A 20,131-nucleotide genomic window follows, 5' to 3' on the forward strand; every position below is an offset into this window, starting at 1 on the left:
TTCCTCTGTGGGCCTTCAGATACATGAAAGCATTGACCTTGGACCACAGCCACCACAGCAAAAGGTGATCGCTCATGATCAGAGAGCGGCAGCCATTTCCTCCCACAACACACAGCGCAGCAGCAGCTCTTTTGATATATAGTGAAGGATAAAGGGAGCTACAGAAATACATTCCCTCCATCCATCTTCGCAGCTGGTTGGAGAGGTCACAGGACAAAAGGAAGGGAAACCTACCCTGCCCACTTCCACCAGCTTGGTGATCATGACAATACTGAAGCAGTTCTCCTGCCAAACCATCCGCCAGAAGTCGTAGATCATCTCCTGCTTGGGGCCTGCGGAGGAGGAGACGTACAGTAGAGGTATAGGTGGAGGAGCGGGTGGGTGGGGAGAAAGCGAGAAAGAGAGGAGGATGAGGAGGGCGGAGAGATGAGCCATAAGTCAGAGAAAATAGCAGCAATAACCATCAATGTAGAGATGCTGTGTAATCCATGCCAGGAAATAGAGTAACAATGTGTCATTCATGAACTATTGCCCGATCTGTGTTCTCCCAATACTACAGAGAAATGTCATTTCAATACACCCACAAATCCTCAGCTATTGTGCAAACAAGCTCCTGTATCGCCTTCCCAGGCAGCGGTGCTGACACAAATCACGGCCCACCGGAGACGCTGACACTTTCATTGATTTCATTACACCGTGCCGTTGATAATATCACAGGGTCCTCCTTCAAACCGACTCCTCTGCCAAACCCACTACACCTCTTTTAGAGAATGAGATGTCTTTTCATCTCCACCCATACAGTTTGTTTAATAGGAATATTATCTCCTCTTCTGTACATGAACTACATGACTTTAATAAGAGAAGGTTATCATCCCTCATGTTTGTGTGCTGGCAGAGTTTATCCCTCTACTATTTATTATTCTGTATATTTATATTATATATATATATATATATATATATTATTTTCTATCTTTGCTTTCGACAATTTATTTGATTATGTATATTTTTAGCTTTATCTGTAGAGCACAACTTTTAGACATAAGACACAAGTGCTTTACAAAGTGATAAAACAAGACCTTTAATGTACAAGAGCCACTAAAAGCTAAACTAGACCAAAGCTGGCATGGAATTTCATTCTTCCCTTTTGGCATAGAATACCACAAATAACTGTCCAGTCAGACGCTTTCCTTCTTACTCGCTACATAAATCTGATGCCAGACCTTTAAAATCTTTACAGACCGGTAATGGATTCAAAGGCCAGTGATATTCTATTGTAAACATTTGTGTACAGTCAACATTGAATTATAATTAACACAGGATGCTAAAACCAACATTGAATTTATCTTGAATCTTTGCCATAAAGCTCCAATTGTGTCAAAAACCTTGCTGCTGCAATGTGGTATTCAGCGTGTAGTGACATGTCAGTGGACATTTTGAATAAGTCGTTCTTACTCCAGAAACAAAAAAAGTAAAAGGGAAAGGGAAAGTTCGCTAATTTTCAACCTCAGTCCTATCATGCTGTCATGGGGAGCTAATGTCATTATGGTATAGGAAAAAAATGCAATTTGGCTCTGTGCCTTTGGAGGACGCTATCTGCGTCTCCAATGGGCCCTGAAAAACCTCCGCCACACGACGTAAAACGCATCATCTGGCGGAGGCCAGGACGCCCCGCCCCCGATGTCATGTCTCGTTCAGAGTCGTCAGGTTTGAAATGTAGACTGCAGACCTGAAGATTTTTTAGACGATCCAAGGATATGTTTTCATCGTATTTCAGATTCTGTACCGCTCTGAGCCATTGCCTGCAGCAAAACGGTAGTATTTCACTCCAGCGTCTCTCCGTTCAGAGGGAGGGGGACAATGCATGCTGGGTGTTGTAGGAATGTAGAATGGGCGAAACCACAAGCTGTTTGTACAACTTTCTCCACAGCTAAGGCGCCAATTTCAAATATTATTGCTTCTATCGATTACAGAGAACACCAGCTTTGACTGACAGGGGCTTTTTCCAGGGGAGAACTGCTCCTTTAACTCACAGATGGAGCGACGCCTGCGAGCGAGTTCAGGCAGGCAACTGAACTGAGTTTCAGACCTGACGTGCGTCATTCTCCACAATCACCTGACAAACACTTCCTCCCATTTTGGTGGTCTATTTGAGCTGCGAGACTTCCAGTCTCTCCCTCTGCTCAGTCATTGCCCCCGCTGCCCTGCACAAGCTCTTACTTTCAGACCCAGCATCCACCTGTGATGAGGTCGGAGTCGAGACGCTAAACACAAGCTGCGTCGTGCTGCTGCAATAAACATTTCCAACTTTCAGTAACGCAAGTTGTCTGACTGAAATGCATTATTGTCTGTTTTAGTATAACGTAGGTGTCGAGATGTTTAAGACAATTACTGAGCCTTATTAAAAATTAAAACCAGATTGTTGTGAGCCGTTTTTATACATTTAGTGTGAACAAATGGAATCGGGGCTTTTTGTTGCAGAGAGGGTACAAAAAGTTTGAAAGCATGTAAAGTCGGACAGGGCCGGTAAATTTAAATCCAACAGATATGAATTCAGTCTTTCACTTGAATTAAAGCTCAAATGAGTTCGAGCAGACCTGAAGGGGACTTCATTTAACTGACCCATTTCTGTGCCCATTAGACAATTATCCACACGAAATATGTACACATTTAAAATACTAAGTAACCTTAACACACATTAAACGATGCTACGTTGGGCCATGTGTGGAGAAATTACACTACAAATATTTACTCCATTTCCAATTCACTGTAATCAGAACCTGGATGGTGAACAAAATCAAGCATGTTTCCTGTTTCCCTGTGATCTCATTGCCTCAGGTAAAATTTTAAAAAGCATCATGTCAGTTCAACTCTGGAATAAACAAGCTGCCAATAGAAACGTTTAAGAGTCAGACTTATTGACTGAAGTTTGGGGTCCTACTTGGTTTCACTATTTAGTCCTGGTTTCACTTCATTAGGTACACCTGAAAAACCCTAATGTAATCCAATCCACCAGCTCAGCCATGAGATTTGCTTTCATGTTCCCTGTAATGTACAGGCTTTTTCCTCAGCTGTCATAGAGGTGTTAATTCCATTACACTTCAGCGTCAAGGTCATAATTGGTGGTGGGGCTGTACTGAGCTGCGTTATATTCAGAGGTGTTTCTAATACTCTGGCCCCCTCATGTATGTAAATAGGGAGGACAAAAAATTAGTTCAGCACAACACCACCTTCAACTATGGCTTTAGTAATAAACATCATTTAATTTACACACTTCAACAAAACAAAAGTCAACAAAACTAAACTTCATAAAAGCAGAATCCATGGCAGTGCTGTTGTATTGAACTGCATTCGATTGTACAGGTGTACCTAATGAAGTGGCCGGTGGGTGTACTTAGACAGTTGGACGGCTTAAACAGGAAGCCATTGCATTAATCCAGGGTGCTGATGTCAGAGGCATGGAGAGATGTTGGAGAGTCTGACTGTGAGAGAGAAAACATCGTCCCTGAATGAAGTCTAAAAATGTTACAGAAAGCAGCACACAGGCCTGTAGAGGTCTTTGTCTGCACAGATAAACAAACACAATGAGGTGTACAGCCGCTTGTTTTCACTGCTTTTTTTCCTACTGTATTCTTAACAAGAGGAATCAAAGCTACACATCTGACTACAGCCCCCAGGGCAAACATGCACAGACCTCTGTAGACCCAGAATTACAAACGGGAGGAGGAGGAGTAACAACCTTACTGTTCTGTTCAAAAACAGGCCATGTAAAGAGCCTCATGACTGCTTCCCCTTCCTGACAGTCAGATACCTGTCTGTACTGCAGTGGACACGAGGTCAGCTGATGCCAGCCTGTGTGTGTTTTAATTCGCATACGTGGGCGGCTACTTTAACCTCTGTTTTCCTTCCTCCTCACAGGGTTATTCACAGCTCCCTCCCTGGTTAGCAATCACTGCACTGGGCTCTATTAGTATTTGTGATATATGAGATGTTAATTCTTCAGCAGCAGCAGCAGAAGCCCACTAAATGCATCGCCAGAGGGACGCTGCAGTCAGTTGAGAGACAGATGATGTGTGATCCCTGTGCCTGGGTGAATCTGTATGCAAAGCACAACATGCTGCCGCTTTGGACTCGGTCTTTCAGAGTGCGCTTGACATTTCTCCTCCTCATCCGCCTCCCCGCTCGCCCGCCTCCTCCTCCCTTCCTCCCTCATCTCTGGACATAATAGAGAGTTAGCCCACAGCACCTGCTACCTGCCGCACACGCACAGCTGCCCTAAGACTCGCCTAAGATACAACAAATCAACTTCTACCTGCTGAGCACCCGGGGCTCGCCGGGAATATACAGCATGTTGCTCGGTGCATGCAGAGTGAGAAGGCCAAGTGACAGCTTTAATGATGCAGTCTATGTACTGCCTGGTGTGTGTGTGTAAGTCAGTGTATGTGTATATACTCTACATGTGTGTAAGAGGGGAAGGAATGAAATGCAGTTACTTTGGCAAACAGACAGACAGTATCTCATGTTTATTTCTGCACTTTTGTTTTGAAGCTGTCATTGTACACAGTGTGCTGAGTTCCTCGTTCATAAAGATTTTTACCTGGAGCCTAATTATCCGCAGTGTTCTCCTCTTTACCAAAGCATACAGACTAGGTGATTTAAACCGGCAAAAACATTTTCATGGGTTCACGTTAGAAACCACAACTTTCAACAGGATAGTGTCGCCTGAAATCATACAGAGCAACAAACTGTGTTTGGAGAACTTCACTTTGCTGCCATTGTCAGTCGCCAAAATACACCAAAATAACTTCCTTTTTGTGTGCCCCCCTTTTACTACATAGCCAAAAACAGCGACCACTGAGGGTGAGAAATGTTCAACGTTCCTTGCACTTGCATCTGGAATCTCAGTGCATGGCACTTTGCCGTAATTCTCTGTGTGAACCCTTTTGCAATCAGAATAGCAAGTGCAACTTCTGAAGAACACAAACTCAGGCACAGGCTTATTGTGTCAGGTTGTATGTATGTATTGCATTTTTTAGCATGTGAAGCTTTTAAATTGGTAAAATTGAGGATCTTTTGTTCTTTTCGGTCAAAATAATCAGCAATATTCTGTTTCAGGAGTTAAAGAAACTTTGAACATTTTGATGACTTTGATGAAGTCAGTAAATTTGGCAAGACTTTCACCAAGTAGTCCCACTGGAATTGCACATACTGGCATACTGCCTGCACTGTCGCATGCAGAAAGACTTTGTGAGCAAAATGTGAAAGAAGGAGAGAGAGAAATTTTTGGATGTTACTTTTGTGAAGCGGTAGAACTGAGACCAAAGTGAAGGATGGGAAGAAATCAGAGGGGGATTACGAAGTGAAAAAAAACATATTCACTGAATAAATAGGATCAGAGCCTGGAGAGAATAAAGAGAATGTCTTGCAGTCTTTCCCTCTCAGTCTCTTTCTCTTCTTCTTTCTGTCTCTCACTCTCTATCTGTGTGTGTGTGTGTGTGTGTGTGCCACTTGGGGAATGCAGCCTATATATCGTATCAAACCGACATCAGAGACTTGGTGTGCCACACATGCAGATGGCGGGGAGGAGAGACACAAACGCAGAACTTCACAGGGAGCGACAGTCAGTAGTGTTACAGTGCAGATTGACTGACAGATACAGTCAATTGTTATGGGAGTGTTTCTCACACACGGTGGAAAGTGAAGCTTTACGGCGGAAATCCAGATGTGAGCATGAGGCAACACAGACTCTTTGTTGTTGACACATTAATATTTCAGGAAAGTCATTTTCATATTGTCAGCTGGGCTGCTGAGTAAAGAACTGCACAAACAAACAAACAAACAACACAAATATTAGCAGTCAAACATTGCTGCTGGGTATTTTACACTCACCTTGAGTGGCGATGAAGTGATTTGATCGCTGGTAGCCCTGCGCGCCAGAGACAGTGGAGAAAAGAAAGAGAAAGAGATGGAGAAAGTTAATAATTACACGAGCCCGTGATGAAGTGAGACTCAGGGACCTCTAACTCTCATTTCACCCCTCCCATCCATTCTCTTTCTCCATTTTCAGCCTCAAGTCATCTCTTATTCATCTCAGAGCTGGGTTTGATGTCAGCGCTCTGCTAAATTTCAGCTCAGCTTTTGACTGAAGATATTTCTGTGGCCGCGAAAACTAATCTGGGCCGTGCTATCAGCTCATGATGCTCTCATAAAAAAATGCATTAGCATGTTGGAGCGGGCCAAATTCTTTGCACTGTTAAGGCTCTGAGTTTTGTTTGGAGGATGGCACTTGAATAATAATGCATAGAGAAATGGCATTAATTCAAGTTTTTCTCTGTCTGTCTCAGAGCCAGGTCATTACATGCAGAGTGAGGGGAGCTGCATTTCAAAGGCGGACCCGGCGTGTGGTGCTTTGCATGCAGCCAAGGCCGCTGATCAAAGGGAGATTGACAAGTGAGGGATCTCTAGCTCCGGGAGTAATTCTACCTGAGTGACACTGACTGATCTGGCTGTCTCCTTTCTGCTCAGCTTGGCATCAGTGTCGATATGATACAGTGTGCACAATCTGCAGCGCTATTAGCAGTGTGCCGGCCCTCCACCATGCTAACACTGTGCGCTGAATGCAAAGCAGCCAAGCATGATAGCAAAAAGAGTAAAGATGAGTGCTGCCTCTCATCACTCATAGGTTAAGTGATTCCAACTGTTTGATACAGTAAACATTCGTACAAATACTGTACACGCACCAACCCCTCCCCCCTCACACACTCCCACACACTGATATACATGTACACACTATTCAGCCAGGCAGGCACACAGATTACATTGCATAACTGTCATGCCACAGAGGGAAGTTGAGATGGATGGCTATCGCTATGGAAGAGTGCAGCGACCCTCATTCCCATGAGCCTCCGTTGCTGAGTTTCCCTGGGCCGGCCAGTTTCCTGTCTGTCACCTTGGCAACCACATTTTCCAACAGCAAGCAGGCAGAAATAAACATGAAGCAGTGAAAATTCACAAGGTATTGGGAAGAAAATCAAAACATGCAGAGTCACATTTGGGACGTGGAAAGCTTCTCAATTCTATTAAGAAAAACAACTTTCAATTTGTCTCACTCTAACCACAACCTGTGACCAGTTACTGAGAATATGACCTTGATTTTTGTCGGGAACCGAAAATCAGCACTCACATTTATTATGTTCCCAGAATCCTTTGTAGTAATCCTGATGAAACCATCCTACCTGAGAGCACTGGGAATCGAGTTCCGAGGCTACGTCCCGTATAATTATCATCACGTGGTGTGTTTTTCCCAGAACAACTGTGGGATAGTCAAATCTGAATGACTTACAGGCCACATTTGAAAGTCTGTAGGATTTATGAGATTTGGAGATTTTCATGACTTTTGAGTGTAGACTACAACGATCTACTTAAGCTCAGGTTCCCTACATTATTGCTGTTTCAGCTGCTTTTCATGTTGTCAAACATTTCAAGACTTTTTCTGTGGAGTGATTTGCGTGGGTGGACCAATTACTGAACACCACAAGCTGGAGCTGTCCAAAAAAGCTTTTATCCACTTGATATCTCTGATGAAGTATTTTGTTTTTCCAAATGAAGACTTCCACTTTTAATGTGCTCACACCTGTTAGAACAGGTTTGCATCTACTGTAGTATTTGCTACCTGCTGGCCCTCCAACTGTCCTACTTTCACAGGCTAGGTAAGATGGTGTAGGAGCGCTAATAAGGAGTTACCTGGATGTAAATGTTTTATTTAAATCTTAAAAGATGTACAAAATGTGTTTTCTATTCTTACTCTAAGGACCTGTTTAGTATATAAGTATAAGTATATAAGAGCAAACACCACTGTCTGTGTTGCACCACCCCTGCTCTGGTGGAGTCTGAACTGCTCAACAAAAGGTATTTTTGCAGTTATTGGTAAGTCAGGAGTTAATGGTTAAAATAAGCTGTTTTTGACTGAGCTACCTAGCTTACTAATTTGAGCTTAACAGTCTTTGCTCAAATGCAGTGAAACATATCATAGTTAAATAATATATAACTCTCACTGGCAGTTAAGAAGCTTGCTTACTGGCTAACTGGAAGGTAACGATCTTTACAATTAGTTAACTGTAAGGTGATGAAATTAACTGCACCAGGTGGCAGTTCAAAACTTTCTTACATGCTAGCTTGAAGATCATTTTTGTTCCAACTAGCTAACTGGGAGTTAACACTATTCATTACTCCAACAGGCAGTTAAGTATCTTTCTAACTGGCTAATGTAGTAGTGACAACCTTTAATTGCTAACTGGCAGTTAACAAACATTTTACCTTGTTAACTGCCAGTTAAGGTGGCTTGATTTGCTGGCTAATGCTACCATGTCATGGCAAGCTAGCATGGTTACTTAGGCGGCTAATATACAGTATATCCCAAAGAAACCCGACAATACGATAAATCAGGAAACTTCCAGCAACAGACTGACAAGGACAGGTCAATATATTTAGTGTTTAGCCTGGCAGCTTCTAATCTCTGAGATGCAAAAGAGGCACTGTCTCTTTTGCATTAACCCATACACTTTATATTTTCACTTATATTTGAGTTGTTTTTGGCATTTCTCTAATTTGTACTGTATTTTTAGAGCTAGCTGGCACTATAATTTCCTTCGAGATTAATACTTCTATCTTATCTTATCCTGAAGAAGTCTGACATTAGGCTCTTGTATTTCTCACATTTACTATAAAATGTGTTTTTTTAGACGCATTTAAAAAAAAAAAAAAAAAAGTCATCTAAAAAGTGGGCTGTGTCCTTTAAACAGGAGCCACCAACATACAAGTATAAAATGCAGAGAGAGCTATTTTACTGTGTTACGGTATTTTACCCAGACGATGGCGCTATCCAGTTGTTAAGTGCTGACGTCACATCTCCACATTAAACTGTTTCTGGGTCCAAGTCGCTACAACGTCTCCTATTTACAATATGCCACAGTGCTGTTTTCCTCCAGACTTGATAATTGCAAACGCTTCGTCACAGACATGCAGGCTGCCAGCTACCGCTAGCTACTGCTAGCTACTGCACAGGGAGCTAGCAGGTCTGCAAACTCCACATGGTGAAAACAGATGGCAAGCTGTAATTTGTGTGTTTTGAATGTGTTTTAAATTAAAATTAATTGAAATGGTGTTGAAGTAACTTGTTTATTAATAAATAGCTATAGAAAACCTTTTTCCCCCAAAACAGACTGCGTCTTATATTCTGGTGCGATTTATATTCCAGATTTTACGGTAAATGCACTTGTTTTTTTATCTGGTTTTCCCCAGTTCACTGTCCTTAAGTATGTTTCCAATGCTTGCTGGTTCATGGTGTTAAACTCTGGCTTTCATCGAGTTCCTTGATCTTACCTACTCTCAACTGTAAGGCCTTTAAGAGGACAGCCTGATGTTAAGCAAGAACTCCAGGCGAGCATCAGACTATGGATGAAAGAGGACAGAGAGACTGCAGCACTAAGTTTGGGGAAAAAATTAACTCAGGGGAAAAGTGATGGCTAAAGGCAGACAGGCTCAGCAGCTCAAAGCAGAAAAGGGAAGGAAGATCAGCTGCTGGTGGGAAGCCATGGCGGGCTGGCAGGGACAGCGAGAGGGGGCAGCATGAAAAGGAAGAAGAGATGGAAAGAGAAGAGAAGCAAGGTACTTACTTCCCTGTTAATCCGAATCTAAGAGATGCCAAAAGGTTCAAAACGGGGGACGGAAAACAGAGAGAGAGAAAGAAGGGAAGTAAGGAGGGAAACAAGAGCTAGTTATTGTGATTAAAGAGCAGGAAAAGAGGGTAATGAAATGGTTAGAAAGCAGCTTGCCTTGAGGACCTGTGGAGAGAATCATTTTTAAAAGCCTTTAATTCCCATGTTTCTATGCAAATGACAACATTTAATAACACTGAACTCAGCAACTGCAATGCTGAAATCTTGGAACTCTTCTATTGCTGAACAGTGAGATGAAGCAGCGCGATGATCAGACAGGTTGTAAACAAAACCAGCGGTTTATCCAGATTATTCAAAGCACTTTACGCGGAGGTGAAACCAAAAGTGAGCACACCCAAAATATTGACAAAACATCGGGGTTGCAGGAATAAGGTCTGCAAACTGTGGTGGATGTTTTCTCTGCCATTCATCTTCCCTAACCTGGCAATGAAAATGATTTGACTGCCTGTGTATCCCACAACAAGTCCCCCAAACCAATTTACACATCATTTGAACTTAAATGTGCTTGTTGAAAATCCTGTTTAGTTGACCCAACCATCACACACAATCACTACGACCTAGGTCACCTGAATTCTGCCTTTCCACCCGTCATAATTACTGCCAAGACTAGAGATTGCTGCGTCACCAAAGCTGTGTCCCAATCCACGGGCTGCATCCTTCGAAGGAGGCGGACTTTGGAGGATGAGTCATTCGTAGCCTGTGTAGACGCGAAAGCCGAACTGAGATGAGATGGTCTACGGAGGATTTCCTGTTTGCGTCACCAAACATTACTCCTGTTGTCTAGCAACAGGTCACTAACGGGCTAACTAGCTAGCATAAGTCACATAACTTAAACTTTTATTTGAAAGAAAATTTGTTTCAAGGGCCCTTTTGTTTTTTTAAACATGTGTAACGCTTGCTATTTGATTGAGTAGAAACCAAAATCTTTTACATTTAAAAGTGTATTCCTTGGCCGCTTAAGAGTCCTCCAATCTAGTTTGAATTGACGCTCAATGAATCTTGGAATATGTTGGGCCGCAAAGGATCCATCGGGTGCATCCTTGCCTGAAGGAGCTTTCAAATTGGGACAGCCTCCAACGTGCCACTGTGACATAATCGGCATTCAAATACGCCCTTCGAAGGATGCAGCCCCTGGATTGGGACAAAGCGTAAGTGTTTGAATAAGCTGAAGCACATAAAACCCATTCTGTCATATTTCTGGTTTGGACAGTCAAGTTTCTTGATGACTTTTTAGCGATGTCACAGCGTTCAGAGATCTTAGAAACTCTGTACAAAGCCATTACAGCCTTCAGGAAAGACCCATTAAAGATGCGACGAAACTAAGTAACTGGAAGTTGCATGGAATAAGTTGTATAAAACTGGTGGCAAACAAACTGGTTATCATGCCCGCTCCGAACAACGCAAAGATAAGCAAGGATAAAAGCCAAAGGAGAATTTATCACTCAAAGAAATTAAGCTTTTTAATCTGTCTGCTCAGCCATTGCAACCATCATTCCCATGTTATCTTGTACCAAACAAATTACTGTTTGTGTGACCGTGAACGAACAGAACTTCTGTGTTATCTTTGTCTTCAAAAGACGGCAAGAAAAGGAACGACTAAAGAAAAGATTTGACAAAAAATCCCCAAAAAACGCACGTGAAGAGAAGGGTGGGACCTTTTAGTTTAACCTTTAAAAAAAAGTAATGTTCCATTTTTCCCAACCTTAGCATCTTTCATGAATCATTTGGAATAATTTTGCTGCAGTGCTGTGAGCCAGGGGTCTTGGCATGACATGCAGGCGGTGCTGTAGATGCCACAGTTAATGACACAAAGGTCCTCGGAGCGTTGGTACTAATGGAGCCCTCATGGAGCACTAAAGGGGATAAAGAGGCCCTTGCACAGCACTGTGAGCTTTGACGTTCTACTTTAACTAGCACCACCCACATTCGCTGAGTCAGGCATTCACAACCGATCTTCTCTCCACTTTACATTTCCTTTTGTTCAGCGAGCAATAGTAAAAAAAAAGGATGTCACACAGCATTCAGGGATTATACACACGTGCGTCATACCCTGCAATGGGTGCCGAGGTAGGTAGGGCCAACAATGGAGTTAAGACTGTTGAGAGCTTTTCACAGTCACCTTCAAGCGACCCTTCCATCATCACACACCGGCCTGTACGGAGGGATAAAGTGATGGTGTTGGCCCATCTGATGCAAAGCTGCTGAGATAGGATCTGTCAGGTATGCATGCTACTGCTGGGACTCGAGAGACTCCCTGAGACACTCACTCGAGCAGAACTGTAGGTGAGATCAAAATATCTGAAGGTAGATGAAAGGATCAGCCGTGTTTTATTGGGTCCAATTGCGGTGCAATGTCGCCTTACGAAAGCATTTGGGTGAGTCATGAGGCCTGGTGCTCTGAGCTTATGGGCTCTTGCAGGATCTCTGGGGTAGCAGCGATAAAATCTCGCCTCAAAGCCCTGCATGTACTAGCACACATGGATATAATGCTATGTTGTGGGTGTAGTTTAAATGACAGCTCCTGCAACCTCAGACACGACCTCAGACAGTATGTGGAGATGATCGAGCACCGGGTCAACTGCAACAATAAAAGACGACTACCGCGAGCTGTTGAGGAGGAGCTGTGGGATCAGCAAAGACGGAGATGAAAGAGTAGAAGGAGGCGGAGGAGGGAAAACAAGATTGAAGGTGACTTACGTCTATGTAGTTGGCGTTGACATAATCAGAGCTGGGGTCAGCAAGCAGGGAGTGGAGCTTGACTCGATGGCGATCATCTGAAAGAAACAGTTATGGTTCACTGATGATGATAACAACAATACCAATCTACTTATCACTCAATATATCTGCTTTTATTAATACTAAAGTATGTCTCAGGTCATCAGATGAAATAAAGGTAAGGAGGTAGAGATATGGAATCAAACAATGTCTATAAACAAATTGTTTCAGCACCAATTTCCTCTCTAGCTTACATCATGACATCATCAAACGAGCCAGATGATCGAGGACGCATCTCCACTTAAACACATGATTTTTTCAGATATTGGAAAACGTTGTGAGACCAAAGATTCCCTTGAAAAGATTTCGGGTGGCCAACATAAGAATATGTCGTCAATAAGCCTGTGACTGAAATAGTAAAGTTATCTTGGACCGTGAAAATCCACAATCATTCCGAAGTTCCTGGACCTTGAAGATAAATGATCAAATAACTATTATATCTCTATTAAATCTCAAAATCCTCTCGCCAAAACATCACAACATGTTATTGACAACAGGCATGTATCGGGCTATATTGGCATTAGGGATGCATTATATTATTGGCACGTTATCAGTATCTACAGATTATGGCTTGAAAACGACATATTGGCATCGGCAGATATGGTGTTTTCCTGCCAATATTTTCGACCAATAAAACAACACTTTTATTATGCCCAAATGTCTAACACAGTTTTATTTGAAAGAAAATGTTACATACAAATAAATATGGCATTTTATACATAACCGAAGTTTAAGTAGCTTTTTTTATATTGCCCAGTGAATGTGTACATTTTAAAAAGCACTGAAATCATCGAAATCAGCAATCAGCAGAAAGAGTTGGAAAATATCTGCATATCGGCAATAAATCCAATATCGTGCGTCCCTAATTGGCATTTAAGAGGACTAGTCATGAAAGTTTGAAAGGTCCTTTTTTGCTTGACTGCTTTACACAACCCCCAATCCTCCACTTGGCAGCTTATGTCCTAAACACCCTGTACACACTTTAACACCAAAACCATTTACACACTCCAAAGTGCCGCTTCAGAAATTGACAATTTATAAAAACACTATTAAAGCCACTGTTCAACAATGAATTTAAATTAATCAAACCTTAATTACATTAAAACAAGAGGTGTTCTTTCTTTAGAATTAACAACCACTCAGCTGGGAATAAAGATAATTATTGGGTGGCTTTGGCAGATGGCAGTGGTGTTGTTAAATGGTCATTTACTTAACAGTGTATGTATGAAAAGCCATTAACCTATACAGTGAAAGCATAAAACCTACTGACACAGAGCCAAGTGATTGCAACATCAGTGTTTGTTTCTTGTAAGTACTCACGGCTCAGCAGGCTGTCGTGCCTCCCTTTGGTCTTGTCCTTCTTTTTGGTGACGTCCCAGCCATCAAAGAAACTCTGCAGAGCAAGAGAAAAAAGTTTATTTAACAAGAAAAAGATTTTACATGCTCACAACAGAAATAACTCTGCTAATGCATGTGTTACCCTGAGGTTGTCTGAGTAACTTTACTATTGTAGCATCTTGCCAAGTCATCAGCAGACATCTGCCACAACATAGCGGGGAGAGACTGAGGCTGAGAGATGACACGCGGGCGGCACTGAAAGATGGCTGCGGCCTTGAGAAGGAGGAGGGGGCCCACTGCAGTCATTCTCATTCTTGTCACAGTGTGAGGCCGGCTGCTTGAAAGGAGCCGATGCTCTATAATATCTCAGTGTTAAACTGCTAAATTTGTGACAGCTGTTTATGACACCCATCTAGTAAATCTGCTGCTGCGGCAGGATGAGTCATTGAATATAAATCAATACTATAAGCAACGACGGAGCAGGAGGAGAAAATAAACAAAAATGAGCCTGGATGGGCCCGGCTGGAATCCTGTCATTCTCTGTTGAATTATAAATCTCAGCCTGATCTCCTTGCTGTATCAGTGGGCACATCCAGACTCTCATACTGATACGTCTTTCATCTGCAGCCGAACAATCCCCCCTGGGCGAGCAAATTAGGACCACCTGAGACCCCGGCAGAGCCTCACAAAGCAAGCTGATCAGGGGATTACATCTACTACTGGATCCAGCACAGGTAATGCCTGATCTAATCCTGTTTAAGAAACCTGCCTTCATCCAGCACCAGTATTTTCAGAGCCTTAAGAACATTCTGTTCACCTTCATGCAGCCTGACTTCATTTATGTCTTCTATATTAGTTCATGAGCTAAACCGAACATGCTCTTAGAGCCCATAAAAAATGTGGTTGTTGTTCAAATTCTGGAACATTAGATATTTATGAACAAATAAGCAACTATCAAAGCTGAAGTGTATTCCCAGTGTATTATTTATAAGGAGTAATTTCACCTCGCAGACCACTGGATTTTCTTGGTCGGTTGTTGTTTTTTTCCAAAATAGCAAACAGCAACTCCCATGTTCTGTTACATAAAATCACTGTTTTTCTCAATGGGGTCTGGTGGCTTTGAAGAGAGTGATTTAATACTATTTTGATTTTTTTAAAAAAAGGACCTTAAAGAGATAATCTCTAAGATTTTCTTGTAAATTAAGTCACTATCTATCACCAAATGAGGTAACCCAATGGTGATTATGCCTATGGCCCACTGATGAAAGCCTTTGCAGTTGCAGTATTACAGACTGGGTGTCTGTGGCGACATTTGTGGAAAAAAACACAAGCGGCGCCCAGTAAGTGACGTGTATTCCATCAGCCAGCAGTGGTTGGTCTGCCAGAGAGGGTAGGCGGAGCTAAGTGGCTGCTTTTCCGGTTTCTGCAAGTGTTGCGAGTAAACAGTAATCTACTATGGCTGAACAAACAAAGAAAAAATGGATGACTACAGATACAACTTCAACAATAAGTGAAAATCCAAAAATCGACGCTCAGATGAAGGCAAACAGTCTAAAAAGGAAAAGCGACCATCAGCGAGGAAAATCCAGCGTTATAACTGGAGCCAACCATAGACGCTCTGGGACGCCCGCAATAGCCTTTTAGCGCCATTAGGTGCCGCCAAATAGAACAAAACTGAGAACTTTGGGATTATATCTTTAAACTTCAAGAAAAAGTCTGTCAATATTGTCAGAAACTAAGAATAACAAAATGTGCCTCTCAGTGGCAAAAAAAGTCCTTTAGACACCAAAATATGTAAAAATAGGTCCCTGGTTTGAACATACAAGAATTCTTGTTAAAAAGTCAAATAATCAGCATCATCCAACACTGGTACAAACAACAAAACAAACCCACAAATGTCATCAATATTTATTTGTAAATTATGAACTATGCTAAATCTTAATTGGTACACAGAAGTCTGTGAAAACTAAGCCCCACCCACTTAAAAAACAGCGGGAAAATAAATAAATATTTTCCGTGAAATAACCAGACAATTGTGTGATCATGTCTGAGGTGAGTATTTGTGAGATGCTGACAAAGAAAATATATGTTCAGCTCCTTTAAGAGAAGACATGGGATGAAACATTAAGGGGCTTTTTATTGGTTTGTGTCATGTAAACATTTTAAATGGTAACAATTATCTGAGGGTCTCTGACTTCTCGTGATACTCTCACACTTAACAAAGTAATTTGTTCTGTTGGTAAATACAATAAATATTGATAAGTGCCGCTTTAATGCCCTAATGTTAGGCTTGAGCTCTACATCACATCACTGTGTTGCAGCATTAATGGAGTGCGACCGTTCCAGGTGACAACAAAATGACACGACATCACCCACAGGAGGTCTGCATCAGTCATGGACGCTAACATGCTTTCAGTCTCTGTGCTTTTTCACCGGCTCTGGTTCCAGATGTTGGGTTAGCAAGCACAACACATACAGTACCCTAACCACATCAGCGGCCTGGCTCATTCACAGCCCCCCACAATGCCTTGCAACATGTCTGATCAATGGCAGCAGCACGACCCTGTGGGAAATAAGGGTTATGAAGTCTGACAGCAGAGTGCACGCTGATCCCCTTCATCTTGTTTATTTCTCTAGGCGATAGGGAGCCAGACTGAGGAGTGAAAAAGCGACCCACATATTGATTTTGGAAGGGGGAAATTTGTTGGCCCCTCAGGGATTTTAATGAATCGAAAAAAGTGCATCTGGCTTCCTGCAGGTGGACGTGCAAAAAAAGACCTATCACCACTTGGCTGATGTGGAGGACTTTAAAATAAAGTAAAAGCTGAAATGAGTAACTTCATGAAGCATAATGAGTCCACAGAGCACCGGAAAGTTCAGTATGTCTGCACTATCTCTGTTATGCAGATGAAGTAAAACAGCATTTTACTGCTTGCTCATGCATATAAAACGCTCCATTGAAGCCCTTTTAAAGCAGACAGGAGTTGTTTGCAGTAACACATAGGTAAGCTCTGCAAACTAACTGCACCTAACAAAATGTCAGCATTTTCAAGCTGAATAAATGCCATCTGTACTGTTGTTTACTCTCCTATTTCTTTCCAACCAGAGCAAGTTTGGTCCAGTTGTTAGAAAAAGCACGGTGTGAAAAAAAAATCTCACAGGTTTGAGCCCCGACGCTGTCTGGATGTTCTTGTGAAGTCTTGCTCACTTATGTTGTGTTATGGTACCATGTGGACACCCAAACATTCTTTGAACATGATCTGGAACAAGATCTTTAATCTTTGAACATCTTATGCCAAACTCATGGGAAGCAATGTGCTTCTGTAACTGCCTCCACTCTTCTGCTTCCAGGCTCTCCCTCAGATGTTGGAAGCTGGCTGCAGAGATTTGCTATCATTCAGCCAGTAGAGCATAAGTGAGATCCAACACTTTTGTTGATTTACAAGGTCTGGCTTGTAGTTAGCTTCAAGTTCAGCCCGAAGACGTTGGATGGAGTTTAAATCTACTTTGTAAAGTAACATTTCAAACTGAAAGTACCTGAAACTTTCAGTCTAAGGATCTACTTTCCAGGATGTACAAGGTATCTCTTGCCCTTTGTCGTCAGTATTTCCACTGTGGTCTCAACACCAGAAGATTCGGCCCTTTGGTCTGCTTAGTGTGAACACGTGACAGCTGTTTCTACATGCCTTATTCACGCACAACTTTGCAACAAGTAATGTGTAATATATAACGACTTATAATTATTGCTGGATGTTGTTTTCAATTCTTACAAGGTCAGTGTTTCCGCTACATACATTTTTTTCAGATTCATATTTCTATAACGTGTCCCGAAGTTGCAATTAAATGGCTCCAAATGAACGGTCGTTCGCCCGCTCTCCTCGTTGAGGTAGAGCACTGAAACAGTGACAGGAGTCACAGGATGTCAGTCACACATGAAGTCATGGCAACCAAATAAACAACAGCGGGACCTGTTTACTCCTCACACAGGGTTCTAACGACATCGGACACTCTCTGTCCGCACACAATCACATGCAGTTCTGTTACGCAGTGTAAACAATCCTATTGTGTATCACCGCATGTCCCTATTGTAAATGCATTGATTGTCGCTGTTTTAAAGCTTATAAAAGGTGCAGATGTCATTTGGTAATGATTGATCGATCGTTTTGATTGCTACATCATTAATAACGTCCCTTGTGCACACGCGGCTCACATGCTGTAAGAACTAACTTGTGAGAGAAAATATTTCACTTTTGTGACTTAGTTAAACAGACTGCTGATGAAGACAGTCAACACAGCAGACAGAGAGACGGACAGAAAGAGGGGGCGGGGCCAGCAGCTGTGCAGAGAGCAGAGGTGCAGGTGTGTTGGAGGGACTGAAGCAAAGCAAAGTGATCAGATGAAAGTAGATGGTGAATTAAAACTTAATAAGGTGAAGAAGAGAGTACAATTAAAGTGTGGAAGTAAGAAATAACCATCTAGAAATCAGTGATATATGCGATTAATTGCGATTAATTAATAACAAAGCCTGTAATTAAGGAGATTAATTTTTTTAATCACCCCACCCCACCCGCTGCTGAAAAAAATCCTTGCGGAAACACTGGGGGTTGTGTGGAAAGCATAACTGCTCAACAGGGTCTGGACTTCATCGTCTGTCCATCTGTTGTATGCTTTGTTATGTAACTCCATTGATGTGCCGAAGCACAATGAACAAAGAACAACATATTAGTTTAAAGCTGTAGGAGGGACTTTTTGGGGGATAATTTAATGTCCCTGGAGCTAAATTTGGCCACTGCGCTGATGTCCTTAAAAGGCTCTTAATCCATAGTGAAAGTCCCCGTGGTGGAAACGCAGTGTTTGTCAACTATAAGAAAAAGTTTTATCCAGTTTATAACTTGTTTAAAGTTAAAATGTTCTGCTAAAGCAGGAATGTAAAGAGTGTACGCGCACTTGTTCAAGCTAACATCTGATACAGCAGCCATGAATATCTCAATAAGTCAATTTAAGGAACTGTGTGGTTACAGTTGTTATCTCAAAGACTTCTGTTTCGTTGTATTTGGCGCCTCTAATGGTGATAAACTGTAATTGCAGAAGTACACTTCTTGACCAGACATCTACGGTTGGCTCCCTTTGTCACTGTCTTGATTTTCCTCGCTGACGGTCGCGTTCCTTTTTAGACTGTTTGCCTTCATCTGAGCGTCGAATTTGTTTCTTTTTCATGTATTTTTTTTTAAGTTGTATCTGTAGTCATCAATCTTTTCCTTGTTTGTTCAGCCATAGTAGATTACCGTGCTGGGTGATGGAAAACGCGTCATTAACTGGGCGCCGCTTGTGATTATTTCCAAGAAAGTCGCCACAGACACCCAGTCTGTAATACTGCAAATGCAAAGGCTTTCATCAGTGGGCCATAGGTTCAATCACCATCGTGTTACCTCATTCGGTGATAGTCAGTGACCTAACAGACATTTATTTAAATGAAAATCTTCGAGATTATTACTTTAAGGTTTGGTTCAGTTTAGACACAAAAACTATTTGATTAGATTTCAGAAAAGGTTGCAGTCTGGATTATGGACAGAAATTCGGACATCGTCTCTTCACAGCATCACCTGACTTCCTGCTCTCGTCAGACAATACTGTCCAGCTTTGTTACGGGTCATTTGAAGGTTCACATATGATGTTGTGAGGCACCTGCTGAAAAGGTTGAGGCTGTTGTTTTCTCGGGAAGACAGTCTCCTTTCTTATTTTTATTTTCCAGCTCTCCACGCGTCATTCAAAATATGCTCTGTTTGACACTTACAGTACAGTACAGCCCGCAGGGCTCTGTGCAGCCCACTCACAAGTAAACCTTTTTTGTTATTCAACTTGCATGTTAAAACTTTCCTGCTTTAACACACATTTGCCATGTTGAAAATGCGTGTTATGTTGGAAAACCAAACGCCGTCATGTCTGGGTTCATAACATCACTTCACCTTCTCCAGGAACTGGGTGAACTTTTCTGTCGCCATTGGCTTCTTAAGGTTGACCAGTCCAGTTTGATGACCTGCAAGTTTAGTCAGGCATGGCACGGCAACGCTAGATGCCAGGATTTCTTGGATGGATACCAACTACCGGCGTGCTGTTTCAGCTTCATAGCACCTGTCCCACTGGCTCCGGTTGGTGGCAGTTTCACTCTGGCTTACTACAGCTGTAAAAACTCAAGATATACAGAGTCTGCTGTTTGATTTCAATAAATGGGTCAAAAGGAAACTGAAATAATTCAATTACGATGCCGATTTGAAAAAAGGAAA

The 20,131-nt window shown here is 42.1% G+C and overlaps 1 protein-coding gene across 1 annotated transcript in view; it reads right to left on the reverse strand.

Annotated features, from left to right (window-relative positions):
• Positions 1 to 20,131, reverse strand: part of ptprua (protein tyrosine phosphatase receptor type Ua) — a 243,005-nt gene that overhangs the window by 26,490 nt on the left and 196,384 nt on the right. Inside the window, exons 17-21 of the mRNA XM_069681002.1 lie at positions 13,830 to 13,902; positions 12,432 to 12,508; positions 9,672 to 9,689; positions 5,887 to 5,923; positions 235 to 332 (exon numbers count right to left, since the gene is read on the reverse strand). Coding sequence (XP_069537103.1) covers positions 235 to 332; positions 5,887 to 5,923; positions 9,672 to 9,689; positions 12,432 to 12,508; positions 13,830 to 13,902 — 303 coding nt within the window. The remainder of the gene's footprint in view (positions 1 to 234; positions 333 to 5,886; positions 5,924 to 9,671; positions 9,690 to 12,431; positions 12,509 to 13,829; positions 13,903 to 20,131) is intronic.

Source organism: Semicossyphus pulcher, unplaced genomic scaffold (assembly GCF_022749685.1).
Source record: "Semicossyphus pulcher isolate SPU_LCO1_2020_fin unplaced genomic scaffold, fSemPul1.0.p SCAF_5, whole genome shotgun sequence".
NCBI classification, from domain to species: domain Eukaryota; kingdom Metazoa; phylum Chordata; class Actinopteri; order Labriformes; family Labridae; genus Semicossyphus; species Semicossyphus pulcher.